We start from the raw sequence: 15,227 nt of genomic DNA, 5'->3' as shown, positions 1-15,227 counted from the left end.
CAAACAAGGCCAGCTATGTACAGGAACAAGAAAAAAGAATAGAGAAAGTCACATGTCCAAAAGACCACAGAGCTCCAAAGGACAAAGGACAGGCATCAGCATGCTTCAGGTTACGATTTAGAACTTGGTGGGGCATGAAAGCACCAAACTAGATAAAGGAGAAGCTGATATGAACTACAAGTAGAAGATGATAGATATCTCAGTGGAGAAAATTATTAATTTTTAACATTTATTCTGTGTTTATGCACATGCATGTGCACATCACAGTGTGCACATTTTTTTCCTCCATCATGTGAGAACTAGACATCAAACTCAGGTCATCAGGATTGGCAGCAAGTACCTTTACTCACTGAGATATCTTGCCATCCCTTGGTGAGAGATTTTAACACTGCTCTGTGTAAATAGACTAAAAATTCCAGACATTACAGTGTACAAATGATGTAGAAGTTAGGAGATTTACTGTTTTGAACAGCTGAAAAAGAAAGTAGCAGCTCCTCATACAACCACTACATATGGCTGCACCAAGGCTATAGATGACACAAGGAGGGTTCATCTTCCCTCAAAGGTATACATATACATTTCCAGTCTAGACAACTTGAGGTACATACCAGAGTTCCCAGAGCACCTTGGGAACAATTCCCCTCATTCTGGAAAAAAAATCAGAATTATCAAAAGATCTGTAAGGAGACAAAGACAAAACTAAACCACGGGTTCCTCTCATGCTACCAGTCCTATAGAATATAACTGTTTCTCATCACCACAGCAAAATTCTACACCTTTACGACAGAAGTCAAGGCAGGGTACAGCATGGTGCTCAGGTTCTCCTTACCTTGAGCACATCCCTTCCAGTCCAAACTTGCCAAGAGCCATCGTCCTATGTCATTCCCTGCAACTGCCTGCCCATAGCCAGCAGCAAACCTGTGTGGCATGTAGGTGACAATACAAGGATCCAGACTCAAATAGGAGTAGGCACCACTCCTGTCAAACCTCAATACTATGGCTAAACATCAGGAGGCAGATGCTTTGTTATACCATGAAGGGCCACAGACTGGGTGGCCAGCAGCAGTTCTAGGCCAGATTATCAATCTTGTATAGCCACAGCTGTGGCTGTCCATATTTCTGAGAGACACACAGGTCAAGAGAATAAACTTGTCCAGCCAAACTCTATACCAAACACACCTCACCTTCTTCAAATCAAATTCAAAACTTTAACAACTTTCCAAAGCCAGGCACAGTGGCACACAGCCCAGCACTAGAGGCTGAAACTGAAGGATCATGAGTACAAGGCCAGTCTGATCTACACAGACGAAGTCTAAAAAACAAAAACTAAACCCACTCACACCACAGAATCCTGTTACTTTTACTCTCAAACCACATTTTGTGGATTGTTCTTATGTAATTAACACACTTATGGGCTACATTATTTTAAGTATCTGCTTTGTATCAATAAAACTACATTTAAAATATATTCTTTAGCTGTTTCATGAGCAAATTTATATATTCAAGTTTTCTGTCAAGGATTATCATTTCTAGCTTTTCCCCCTTCCCAAGTCTAATGAGGATTTTTATAATTCAAACTTAATATATTATAAAATATTAATTTACAAATAAGCAATCACTATCTAGTTAAGTAGTAATTTCTGTCATAAAACTTGGGAGCTAATACAAAGGTAAAGACTGTTTCCCCAGCTAGAGAGTGATGGCTCAGTAGTTTAGAGCACTTGCTCTTGCAGAGGACCCAGGTCCAGTTCTTAGCACCTATTTGGTAGCTTACAACCATCCATAATTCCAGTTTCGGGAGAGCCAATACCTCCTGACCTCTATGGGCATCAATTGTACACATGGTTCATGTACATACATGAAGGCAAACCACTTAAACATAAAAAATAAATCTAATTTGTTTTCTTAAAGAGTTGTTTCCCTGTTAGTACAGATCAATCAGATGAAGCCTACATTTAGAAAATGAATGTGTCACATCTGAACCAATCACCCACCTTGAACAAAGAAGCAAAAGTAGCTAGTAAGGCCATTTAGCAAAACATGAGAAACATGCAAATTAGAAAGGTTTGGTACAGAAGAGAAATATGGGAAAAAGTCAGTATTTGGTACCTTTAAGCTTGGTATGGTTGTGAAGGAGTGGATCAGCAGAAACCATGCAAGGCCACCAAGGGTAACCTGACACTTTGGACCACACCAAATCACCCACGTTGTATTTCAATGAGAGGTCTCTGTCTTTGCCAGTATTTGGACAGGGCTCCTCCTTCTTAACTGGAATCTGAAAAGTGAACAACAAAAGACAAATATTAACATTCAGCAATTATCCTTAATTTCAACCTTTTATCTATAAAGAACAAGTGTTAATCAGAGGTTTAAAATAGAAGTTAATTAAAGGTTCAAAACATGTATGAATGGACCGGAAAGATGGCTCAGTGGTTAAGAGCACTAGCTGGTCTTCCAGAGGCCCTGAGTTCAATTCTCAGCAACCACATGGTGGCTCACAAAACAGGTATGAAGAGGACTGGGGATATAATTCATTGGAAGACCCACTTGACTTCATACTTAAGTCCCTGAATTCAGTTTTCAGAGAATGTTCCCCTTTATGTATTTCAGATTTCATCTTCAATAGCAACTACTTCTCACAATTGCTTTCTCTCATTCCCACTTAAAGCATTATCACAAAGCCAGACATAGCGGGTTCTCAATATTACAAAGTTAGTGTTTTATTCACAGAACCCTCAAAACATTGCCCCCTACTATGACCTCATACGTATCTGATAGCTGGTCTTTGAGAATATGTGCCTCGATCAACAAATCGACCTCCTGTGCTGAAGCAGGGACCCTAGCCCCACTATGAGTGTAAAGACAAGCACTTTGTACCTATGTGAGAGCATGTGTTCTGAGTGTTCAAAGCTCTCTTAAGCTCAGTTTTTCCATCTCTGAAACTGAACATCCTCCTAAGAGGCAACTCTCCCTAAGATACTCTAGGCACTGCTCCTGTTGCATAATTCGTCACAAATTTCATTGGCTGTTATAGATTTGTAAGCATGGCACTGAAGGCTAAAGGAGATTCATATTATACTTTCAAGAGATATTAGCACTCAAATGATTGCACAGCATCTCAGTATTACCCCATTGTGTAAGTAGAGAGTAATTTTAACCAAATCAAGTGGCAGAAAAAGTTTGGTCTGTGACAACATGCACAGGCCTCTTCAAAAAACTGTGAAAGCATAAAGTTCACCACATCAATAGGCATATCCAAAAACCTCTAAATCAGCCCAGGTTTTTATACTGGTCTTATAAAAGATTTACTTCTGGGCTGGGCATGGTGGAACATACCCTTAATCTCAAATCCCAGCATTTAGAATGCAGAGACAGTCAGATATCTATGAGTTCCAGGTAAGGGCTACATAGTGAGGCCATGTCCTCCTCCCCTCCAAAAAAGGAAAAACAAAGATTTAACTTTGGAATTACATTAGCAAGAATAGAACAGCTCTTCGAAACCACTGTTTTTAAACCCTCAAAGTACTCTGTGGTTTTAAGGATTTCAAGGAAATTTTAGCTGTTCTTTATTTGTGGTAATTCTGAACCAAATTTCACAACTACGATTTTAAATGAAATATTTCAAATTTCATGATGTCCCCAATTCTTATGAGTTTCAATCTACCTGCTCTGAGTTTTCCCAGTGTACCACCAACCTGAATGAGCAGGGATCTGCTTGGTGTCCCTATTTTTTTGTATGAAGGCCAAGGTCACTTATCTGTCTTACATGAGCTATACGCACTCAAGCATCAGGACCACTCTGCAGGTCATTTTTATGATACTGGTGACACAAACCATCTGACAGAATTAGAACCACACGTTCTTCCACTTGAAGTCAGGGCTTTTCCTCTTCAGGCTTTGATGGATTAACTAGCACATGCCCACTTTTATGCAAAGTACTGGGCTCTACAGTAAAAACCAAGAATAAGGTGTGCGACATAGTTCAGATGCCAAGGAGGCAGCCAACTACTAACCCACTTGGTTGAAGAGACCACTAAGTAGACAGTGGCAAATGCAGAAAACATGACAATAGCACCTTCTGCATAGCACAGCTCTGCTCTGTCATTCACTGTATGGCACATATAAGTCAAATGTATCTCCACTGATCAGTTGGTCTAAGAATACCTGGGAGATGGAACCCACAAAAACAATAAACCTAACGAAGTCATGAAAAGTGACAGACTTGAATTTTTTAGACAGGCTCTTAATATGTAACCCTGGCTGGTCTTGAACTCAGAGATCTGCCGATCTGTCTACTGAGTGCTAGAATTAAAGGTTTGGACCACCACACCTGGCTTTTTTTTTTTTTCTTAAGCCATTTTAAAATCCTGAATGGATAACCCAAGTAGGCCTCTCAAGTGGCACAACTAGTGGCCACGGTATCTAAAGATGGCAATTTTCAGATATTTGGAAGCCCAACAACCAACCAGTAGCCAAGCCTCAATCAGTATCACCTGCACAGGACCAAGGCAAAAAGAGAGAAACTGCTAGCACCAGGATGGCTCCCCATCCCTTCCACCTGCCATCATACTTTTTGAGGTATCACACATGGGTTTCATGCTCACCATTCATTGTCACATAACAGAATCCTTCACAAATACCTTTTTATCTGCAGGACTTGAGATCTTGGACACTAAAGCTGCTTCCACAAGGCCCTGCTCCAGTAAAGAGTCATATTTTATGCTCCTCTTCCTGTTCCTCCTAGTCTTATTATCCGATTTTTGTCCATTTTCTTCTGACTGAGACACATCAGCAGCACTGTCACCACATATTGAAGATTCAAAGAGAGGTTTCCCGTTCATGTATGTTTTTGTGATTTTCAGTTTAATTTCTGGAGAGCCATTTTTAATAGGGGTAGTATTGGGTGGTGTACCAATTCCTTTCACTTCCTGGGCCTCAAAACACAATTTAGCATCATGAGCAGCACCAGGTTCTCCATTAAAAACACGGGAGGTAAGATCTTTCAACTTCTCTGCTGGAAGAAAGGGGAGTGCATCATGGCCATTAAATTTCTGCATGACCCCCTCCTGTAGGCTGTTAGAAAGTTGAGCTTTGCTGAGGAATACAGAACATTCATGATTCACTTCACAGTTCTGAGTCTTCCCATTTGCATTGCCAAGGATTTCTGGTGCCTGCTTCATCTTCATGCACTTTACAACTTTCTGAACAGAAAGAGGGCTTTTTCTGATGCTAAATTCCATCCAGCCTAGATGCTTTGGTTCTTAGAACACTACAGCATTTAAAAAGAAAAAAAGTAGTAAAAGGAAGGAAAGAAAGCAACATATTACATTTAAACCTAGGATAAATGTGTCAATATCTCTATAGCTTTGTTGGAGTTGGGTTTTATTGTTTTGTCTTTTGAGGTAATTTATGATGTTTTATATAGTAATTTAGGCTATAGAAGGCAATTTTAATGTCATAAAATAATACAACTGAAAAGATAAATCATTTATAAAAGGGAAAATACAATAGTCAGATGAGTAAAGTCCAGGTATACTACCACCAACTAATATGGCAGTACGACCAATTTAAGAATTTAACTTGTGGGCTAGAGAGCTGGCTCAGCAGTTTAAGAACACATAACAGCTCTTGCAGAGGACCCAGTTTCAGTTCCCAGCAACTACATGGTGGCTCACAACCACCTTCCACTCCAGTTCAAACAAAGATCTGGCACCCCTTCTGGCCTTCGCAGGAACTAGGCACACTTGCGGTATACAAATACACGAGCAAAATACTCATACATGTTTTAAAACCCATACACGTTTAAAAAATTAAAATAAAATTTAAAATTACACTACTGAAGTAGACATTAAAAAGACTATAGGTTACCATACCAGAGTAGGATTATAATGTGAACTACGCTGGAGGTTGGTGTAGATCACCTGTTCAGAACCTTTCTGAGCTACAGAAAAAATTTAAAGCCTACCTAGCTTAGTGATACTCTGTCTAAAAATAAAAAGTATAGAGAGTTAGGGATGTGCTCAGTTGTATGGTGACTGTCTACTATGCACCACGCCCTAGGTTCAACCTCAAGTATTGAGAAAGGTAAAAGGGAGAGAGAAGAGAGTGGAAAATCTGTAGCGAAGAAATACTGTATCAAGAACATCAAAATGTCAATGGATGGTTTTCTTTTAAAGATGTATTATTTTATGTGCACCAGTGTTTTGCCTGCATATATATCAGTGCACCACAGAAGCACTTAGTTGCCTGTACTCATGGTGGTCAGATGAGGGCATTGGATCCCATGGGATTAGAATTGGCATTAAAGATGATTGTGAGCCACTATATGGGTGCTGGAATTGGAACCTAGGTACACTGCAAAAGAAGCAAGTGCTCTTAACCACTGAGCAATCTCTCCAACCCCTAACAGACTATCTTAATGGCATGCTAGAAGCTAGTTGTGATGATGCACACCTTTAATCTCAGCATTTAGGAGGCAGAGAGGCAGGAGAATCTTTGTATTCAAGACCGGAATGGTCTATAGATTGTTTTTTTAAAAATATTTTATTATTTATTTTTATTCATGTGTATGTCTAAGTAGGTGTATGCCATGTGCTTGCAGAGGTCAGAAAGGTGTCAGATACCCTGGAGCTGGAGTTATTCAGTAGCTTAGAGCTGCCTGATATAGATTCTGGAACTCAACTGAGGTCCTAAGGAAGAAAAGTACTCACATTTAACCACTAAGTAATCTCTCCAGCCCCATCCCATGGTGTATAGAATTTCAAAGGTTAGCCTGAACTACAAAGAGAAACCCTGCTCAAAAGCCAAAAATGCAAAACACTGAAAATACACTAAAAATATTCAAACTTTAAAAATGGGGGGGGGGGGGGAATGTTGGGTGGTAGGGGTTCATGTCTTTAATCCCAGTATTTGGGAGGCAGAACAGGCAGATCTCTGAGTTCGAAGCCAGTCTGGTATACAAAGCAAATTTCAAGACAGCCAGAACTACACAGAAACAAACAAAAAAGCAGAAAAAACAAGGAGGGGGGGAGAATACAATTTCAACCACGCTGTGGAACAAAATAAAAAGTCTATTCCCAGCCGAGCGGTGGTGGCACACACCTTTAATCCCAGCACTTGGGAGGCAGAGGCAGGCGGATCTCTGTGAGTTCGAGGCAGGGCTGGACCGACAGCCTCTAAAACAATACAGAGAAACCCTGTCTCGTAAAACAAAAACAAAAACAAAAACAAAAGTCTATTCCCACCCCAAAAGTAAACAAAGGATGAGGCAAAAAAAATGTGGGGAGAGTCCCCAATTTAGTGAGACAAATTAAGAGTCTGTTTAACAAATCCCAAGCATGATGAAAATACAAGGAATGCATACCAAAGCACAGAATTCAAACTTATGAAAAACAGAGAAAGAAAAAAATCTAAAAAAAAATAAACGGCACTTATGAAACAGACTCACTTGTAAGTTCAAGGTCATACTAAGCTTCAGAGAGTGTATTTAAAAAAATAAATAAATAAGAGTTTTATGCTGGAGAGATGGTTCCAGTAGGTATATTTACTGAGAGTTGCAGAGGTAGCTCAACTGTTAAGAGTGCTTGCTATTCTTCCAGAGGACCAGGCTCAATTCCGAGCACCCGCACACTGGCTTACAATCGCCTGTAACTCCAGTTTCTGGGGATCAACATCCTCTCTTCTGACCACTGTGGACAACAGGGACATATGTGGTGGACAAACACACATGCAGGTAAAACAAGCATACACATAAAATACAACAAATAAATCTTCCCCCCCAAAAAATTTAAAAAGTGGGTGTACTGCTTTTCCACAGTCCAAGCTCAGTTCCTAGCACCTACATTCCTAGCAGCTCACAAAAAAGTCTTTAACTCCAGCTCCACAGAAATCTGATTTGAGAAGATCTGATGTCTCTAGCTTCCAGGAGAACCTGCATTCATATGCATATGCCCACACACAGACATACAGTTAAAAACAAAATAAATCTCTAGAAAACAATAATGAATCATGGGCTGGGTGATATAGCTCAGTAGTGGAGTGGTTGTCTAGATGCATATGGCTCTATCTAGATTCAATCTACAGCAACAAAAACTTTAAATAACTATTTAAATACAAAACTTGTTGTGGGGTATCTTTTTGTACACTTTGAAGATACATCTTTGCCAAGGCACCTTCTGAATGGTTTAATAAAGAGCTGAATGACCAATAGCTAGGCAGGAGAGAATAGGCTAGACTTTCAGGCAGAGAAAGGAACTTTGGATGAATCTAGATGCATGAGAGACACCAAGAAGACACTGAAAATGTTGGACAGTAGAGAGGTAACTGAGCCACAGGACAGAACATAGATTAATAGAAACAGGTTAATTTAAGTTGTAAGAGCTACTTGAGGAAAAGGCTAAGCTAAGGCCAAGCTTTCATAATTAATAATAATTTTCCAATAATATTAATAACAATTCCCCATGCTGTTATTTGTGAGCTGGCAGCCCAAAGAAAAGTCCAATTACAAACAGTAATATACATGTCTTTCTTATCACACACCAAGGCCAGAGACTGGAGAGATAGATGGCTCAGAGGTTAAGCACACCAACTGCTCCTCCAGAGTACCCAAGGTTCTATTTCTAGCACCCACATGGAGACTCACAACCCTCTGTTACTACAATCCCAGAGGATCTGACATCCTCTACTGGGCTTCTTGGGCACTAGGAATGCACATGTTACACAGACAGACATGTAGACAAAACACTCATACCCACACATTTTTTTTCATAAATTTTTTTCATTTTATTTTGTGTGTGTGTTGGTATTCTGCCTACATGTATGTCTGTGTGAGGGTGTAAGATTTCCTAAAATTGGAGTTACAAACAGTAGTGAGCTGCCGTGTGATTTCTGGGAACTGAACCTGGGTTCTTTGGAAGAGAAGCCAGTACTCTTAAACACTGAACTATCTTTCCAGTCCTCCATAAAAAAAAATTTAATTAAAAAAAGGAAGGTCAGATGGCAGTGTGTAAGTACTGTAAGAAAATTAGTCAATTTGACATATAGAAAAATATTCTTCAAGAATAATGACCAAACGAACTGAGAGAAATATAAACTAAAAAGTTGTCACCAGTAGCATACAAAAATGCTTGGGGGGAGGGTAGATATTTTAGATATTTACTGCTGGAGAAATAGGTCAACCAGTAAAGGCACTTGCAAGACTGGGAAGATGAATTCAATCCCCAAAATTTAAGTAAAGGTGGAATTAGAGAACTAATTTCACAAAGTTGTCCTCTGATCTTGACACAGGCTACAGACATCTTTAAATATAGAAAGAGGTACTATAAACCTTTTTTCTTTTTTTTTTTTTTAAGTTCAAATTGAGAGCCAGACATAGTGGTAGGAGCCTTTAATCAAGCTGGCACTTGAGAGGTGAAGGCAGGCGATTTTTGTAACTTTGATGTCAGCCTTGTCTACACAGTAAGTTCCAGCCAGGGCTAAAGAGTGAGATTGTAACTGAAATAATTCATTAAAATTAAAACAACATAATTATGCTTATTCCCACATAAAAAATATTTTTTTTTTGGAGACAGGATTTTCCTCTATAACCCTGGCCTGAAACTAAACTACACAGGCCACCTGGCTTTTTAAATTTCATTTCGTTTCATTTTTTACATTGCTGGGAATTGAAGACAAGAACTCATACATACTAGGTAAATAATGTTCTACCACTGGTCTACACCCCCAAGCCCATATATACACATGTAAACTATCAAAGCAATAAATTTTTATCATATATGTTACCCCACACATGCACCCCATTGGAAGTAGACAAAGACTGCTTTCAAGGAGCTTACATCCTAAAGAAAGTTCTACAAAGCCAGGGAATAATGAGAGAAAAGGAATTGTCAAAGAGATAACAAGTAAAGGAAACCTGGCATTCAGATTAAGAATTTCCTATGCTCAGAGAAAGATAAATAAAACAGGCTACCAGATCAATGTTGGAACTACAGAATTTGAATAAAAAAATCTTTATCACTAAGAAAATCCAAGAGTAATTACTAAGTTAGGATGGCTCAGTGGGAGAGTGCTTACCTAGCATGTCCTAGGTCCTATGTTCCACAGATCTCTAAAATTTTAAAAGAAGAAGTAGGAATTGCTGGAGACTGTGAGACTCGGCAGATAAAAGTGATTAACAATCAATAATGAAACAAGCCTGTCTACCTGAATTTAATCCTTGGAACCCACAAAAAGGTGGGAGACTCCAAAAAAACTGTCCTCTGATCAGCATGTGAAGAAAAACAAGTTCTTTATTAGAACTTCATGCCCAGCTAAATTATCATACAAACATGAAGCTGAATACACCAAATGTGCAGGTGAAGGGAGCCTTACACATAACCCTTTCACAAAGAAATGATAGGAAGTGTTTTACCAAGATTACAGACACAGAAGGAAACATCAGTATACAAAAGTGAGGAAAGTTGTTAATTCTAAAACAGTTTTTATATTTGAAGATTTACTTTATTTTTAATTATATATATGGGGGTCCCTGTGCAAATATGAATGCAGGTGCCTGCAGAGTCCAGAAGAAGGTATCGAATCCACCTCTCTCCTGAAGCTGGAATTACAGGAGTATATAAGTCATCCAATGGGAGTGATGGGAGCGGGAAGTGCTCTTAACTGAGCCACATCTCCAACCCCACAATAGAACATCCAAAGTTCCACAGGACTTCCATAGGAGTTCAATTCCAAATACCCACATGAATGGTGCACAACCATCTGAAACTCCAGTTCCAGGGGATCCAGAAGCCTTTTCTGAGTTCAGAGGGCAACAGGAACACATGCAGAAAAAAGTACTCATATATTTAAATAAAAATCTAAAAAAAAAAGTTTTAATAGGTCTGGAGAGATGGCTCAGAGGTTAAGAGCATTGGCTGTTCTTCCAGAGGACCAGAGTTCAATTCCCAGCAACCACATGGTGTCTCACAACCATCTGTAATGAGATCTGGCACCCTCTTCTGGCTTCTGGGCATACAGACAGATGCTGTATACTAAATAAATAAATCTAAAAATATTTTTTAAAAAGCTTTAATAAATGAGAGGTGGCGCTAAAGAGATGGCTCAGTGGTTACATTACTTGTTACTCTTGCAGAGGACCAAGTTGATTCCCAGTATCTACATGGAGGCTCACACTGTCTAACTCCAGTTCCCAGGGATTTTACATCTTTCAGCTTCTGTGAGCATACACTGTCATTCTTGTTTGTTTGTTTTTGAGACAAGGTTTCTCTTATTTAGTCCTATCTTAGAATTCGGTATGTAGAGTGGCCTGGCTCAAACTCACCCTGTCTCTTCTTACCAAGTGCAGAAATTAAATGTGTGATCCCAGGCATCAGCCTGGGAATCCAGCATGGGACTGATCAAGACCCCCTGAATCTGGGTGTCAGTGAGGAGGCCTGGGTAATCTATTGAGCCTTGGGCAGCAGATTAGTACCCATCCCAAGTATACACACGGACTTTGGACTCCCATAGAACAATGTGAGGTGCACTCTCACCCTGAACTCTTGGGGAAGGGTCTAGGCCCTGCCCTATATGAAATGACAGACTATGGACACCCCCATGGAGGGCCTCACCCTCCCTGGGGGAATGAGGGGATAACGGGGGGGGGGGAGCTGGGGGGAGGGCACGGGAGGAGGGGAGGGAAAGGGAGAGGGACCTGGAACTGACTTGTGAAGCAACCTTGTTTCTTATCTAAATTTAAACTGGAAAATAAAATAAAAATAAAAAAAGAAATAAAAAAAAAGAAATTAAAGGTGTGCACCATACCCTGTCTTAAAACTCAGGTGGGGGAGGGATCACAGCAAAGATGGCTCAATGCTCTTGGCCACTTGCAGAGAATCTGAGTTCGGATCCCAGCACCCATTATCAGCCAACTCACAACTTCCAAATAACCTAACACCTCTGCCCTCCAGGACAGACACATGCATATAATTTAAAGTAATAAAAGTAAAACATTTAAAAAAGTAATGAAGTACTGATTTATGCTAACATAGATAAGTCTTGAAAATAAGTAAAAAAAGACACAGAAGACCTCCCTACTGACTGCACTGCATTCATGAACTCACAGCAGCTGTGGTCAACGCCTAGACAAGACTGGACCCTTCCACATTTCATCATGAATGGTGGAGAAGTTCATGAGGCTCCACCTCTCCCAAGAAATTATTGCAAGTTAATGGTGGTTGGAAAATCTTTAATTTTATAGCTATGGGACTGAAGAGATGGCTTAATGGTTAAGAGCACTGACTGTTCTTCCAGAGGATGAAGGTTCAATTCCCAGCACCTACATGGCAGCTCACAACTGTCTGTAACTCCAAGGTCTGACACCCTCACACAGACTTACACAGGCAAAACACCAATGCACATAAAATAAAAAAAAATTAAAAATTTATAGCTATAGGTAAACTGCCTGTGCTCCAGTAAATAACTTTCTATCCAAGTTTATGCTAGTGGCCATACTTACATACAGTGTGTCTCTCTCTCTCTCTCTCTCTCTCTCTCTCTCTCTCTCTCTCTCTCTCTCTCTCTCTCTCTCACACACACACACACACACACACACACACACACACACAAAATGAAATTATGAAAGGTACTTGTGAAGAAAGGTCTCAGCAGGAAAGGGAAGGGGTTGAGAAAGTATAACATAAAACGACCAAAATTTATTATGTTTAAAATTGTCAAAGAATAAAAAAGCCACTATATTTTATAATTTCATCTATAGAAGACACCCAAAACAGATAAATGTATAGAGACAGAAAATAAAGTTGTTTTCAAGAGCTGAGAGGAGGCTAGAAAGGGAAGTGACAGTTCAAAGTTTTATATTAAGATAATTTAAAGCCAGGCAGTGGTGTCATATACCTTTAATCCCAGCACTTGGGAAGCCTGGCCTACAGAGCAAGTTCCAGGACAGGCAGGACTACATAGAGAAACCCTGTCTCAAAAAAAGGGGGAGGAGAGAGAGAGAGAGAGAGAGAGAGAGAGAGAGAGAGAGAGAGAGAGAGAGAGAGAGAGAGAGAGAGAGAAGTAATAGTATGTATGAGTAAGGCTTTGTCCTTGTTCTACATTTCTACCTCTGGATGAGTCCCAGAGGCTCCTTTGACTAAGCACAATACAACAGTGCCAGATTAGGATAGCTTAACGAGTGAAGTGCTTGCAAGTATAGGAACCTTAATTCAACTGGGTGGTGGCAGCCTTTACTCCCAACACTCAGGAGGCAGAGGCAGGTTGATCTGAGTTTGAGGTCAACCTGGTCTACAGAGTGATTTCCAGGACAGTCAGAGCTACATAAAGAAATCCTGTTGAAAGACAAGGGAGAGAGGGAGGAAGGGGGGGAGGCAGGGAGGAGGAGAGGGAGGGGGCAAGGAAGGAGAGAGGGGGGAAGAGGGAGGGAGGGAGGGAGGGAGGGAGGGGGGGAGGGGACATGAGTTCAGATCCCCAGAATTTAGAGAAATCTAAATGTAGCAGCAAACATCTGTAATCCTAGCATTTCTACATAAGATGGTACCAGAGATAAAAGAATACCCAGAAGCTTGTGAGACACCTAGCATGGTGTATACAGAGGCAAACTACAAAAGACAGGCTCAATTTAGGTAGAAGGTAAGGACTAAAACCGGGGGCTGCCCTCTGACTTCTACAGGCTTGCTGTGGCATATACATACCTCACACACCCATAAAACTAGAGAAAAAGAGGTCAGAGACTTGAAAGGGGTATGTGTGTAGGGGAGGGTTCTGTTGAGGAGAGGAAAGGAGAAATGATGGAATTATAATCTCAAAACAATTCAATTATTTAAAAAATAGTAATAGGGCCTGGGAGATACAGTTCAGCTATAACTTGTCTAGCATGTACAAGGCCCAGTTTCCAAAACCTGCACTATTCGTAATGGTCCAAAGACCACAGCAGAGCCCTGGATTGTTCTCCAGTAGACACCTGGCCTCTGCTTCTTCACTCAGTTAGTTCACTAACTCATCAAGATCCCTGAAAGATCAAGAACATAATGGTAATGAAGAAACAAACGGGTTTATATTTGCAAGGCAGATAACTGAACAAATAAAAAGCACTAATATTTATATCAAATGAAGTTTAAGTGGGCATAGTGGCTCACTCCTATGATCCCAGAGAGTAGGAGGTAGAGGCAGGCAGATCTCTGTGAGTTCAAGGCCAGCCTGATCTACATATTGAGCTCTAGGACAGTCAAGACTAGACAGTGAAACCCTGACTCGGAAGAAAAAAAAAGAAGGAAAACAACTTTCAAAATAGAGTAAGAAAGATGGAGACACGAGGATCTCAGATTCAGGGCCAGCCTAGAGTACAGGAGATTGCCTCACAAAAAACAAAAGGACCACAGAAGGAAAAAAGAGGGAAAGGGCTAATTTCCCTACATGCACCTTTCTCAACAGTCTAATTCTATGAGTTTTTACTTCTGGTAATACTTCTGCTGCTGAAATACATTTCTCTCTCCCATTTGAGAGTAGGTTGCCAGAGATAGGCTTTTCACGCTCATGACAATTCATGCTTATCTCAAGCTACCAAGTGAATGAATCTGAACAGAAAAGCAACAAGAAAAAAACAGGGACCCTCTGGTCAGACACCAGATAGTACAATATCCAAGTCACATTCAGACAAAACCCTCAAGTTCTGGGTTGGTCACATTCTTCCTTGGCACCATACAAATTTCTTTTGTGATCTAGACAGAGGATGCATCACTGGTTTTCCTTCAGTACACATGTACTGCACACCTCCACCTGTAACTCAGTTTTAGGGATACAAATATGAACACAAAATAAGTGTCCCACCTTCATAGAGCTTCCTCATAAGCTAGGAAGGCAAGGAGAAACAAATGAGATCATTACTGCGGGGGGGGGGGCTTAAAGGAATTCAGAGAGCAAAGCAATAGTTTTGTTTTTATAGGTATAGGTGTTTTGCCCAGATGTATATCTGTACCACACTTGAAAGCCGGTGCTCATGGAGGCCAAAAAGGGGTCAGAACCTCGGAACTAGTTAGAGACAATTGTGCAATCATGTTGGTATGGGGAATTGAGCCTGGGTCCTCTGAAAGAGAAACCAGTGCTCTTAAGCACTGAGCCATTCCTTCAACCATATAATTTTTGGTTTTATTTTTTCAAGACAGGGTTTCTTTGTGTAGCCCTGGCTGTCCTAGAACTCGCTCGGTAGACCAGGCTGGCCTCAAACTCAAGAG

General features: G+C 40.4%; 1 protein-coding gene across 5 annotated transcripts in view; it reads right to left on the bottom strand.

Annotated features, from left to right (window-relative positions):
• Positions 1 to 15,227, bottom strand: part of Nsd2 (nuclear receptor binding SET domain protein 2) — an 82,071-nt gene that overhangs the window by 55,043 nt on the left and 11,801 nt on the right. For 4 of the 5 annotated variants that reach the window (XM_040746906.1, XM_040746903.1, XM_040746908.1 and 1 more), the window contains 2 exons: positions 4,641 to 5,269; positions 2,110 to 2,275 (listed from right to left, as the gene is read on the bottom strand). In XM_040746906.1, coding sequence (XP_040602840.1) covers positions 2,110 to 2,275; positions 4,641 to 5,240 — 766 coding nt within the window. In that variant the 5' untranslated portion in view covers positions 5,241 to 5,269. Of the gene's footprint in view, positions 1 to 2,109; positions 2,276 to 4,640; positions 5,270 to 7,547; positions 7,689 to 15,227 lie in introns of all 5 variants that reach the window. The other variant, XM_040746907.1, reaches the window with a different exon arrangement.

This window comes from Mesocricetus auratus, unplaced genomic scaffold, assembly GCF_017639785.1.
Source record: "Mesocricetus auratus isolate SY011 unplaced genomic scaffold, BCM_Maur_2.0 Super-Scaffold_100006, whole genome shotgun sequence".
NCBI lineage: Eukaryota > Metazoa > Chordata > Mammalia > Rodentia > Cricetidae > Mesocricetus > Mesocricetus auratus.
The sequence above is the reverse complement of the archived record's forward strand: the minus strand, read 5'-3'. Positions and strand labels throughout refer to the sequence as shown.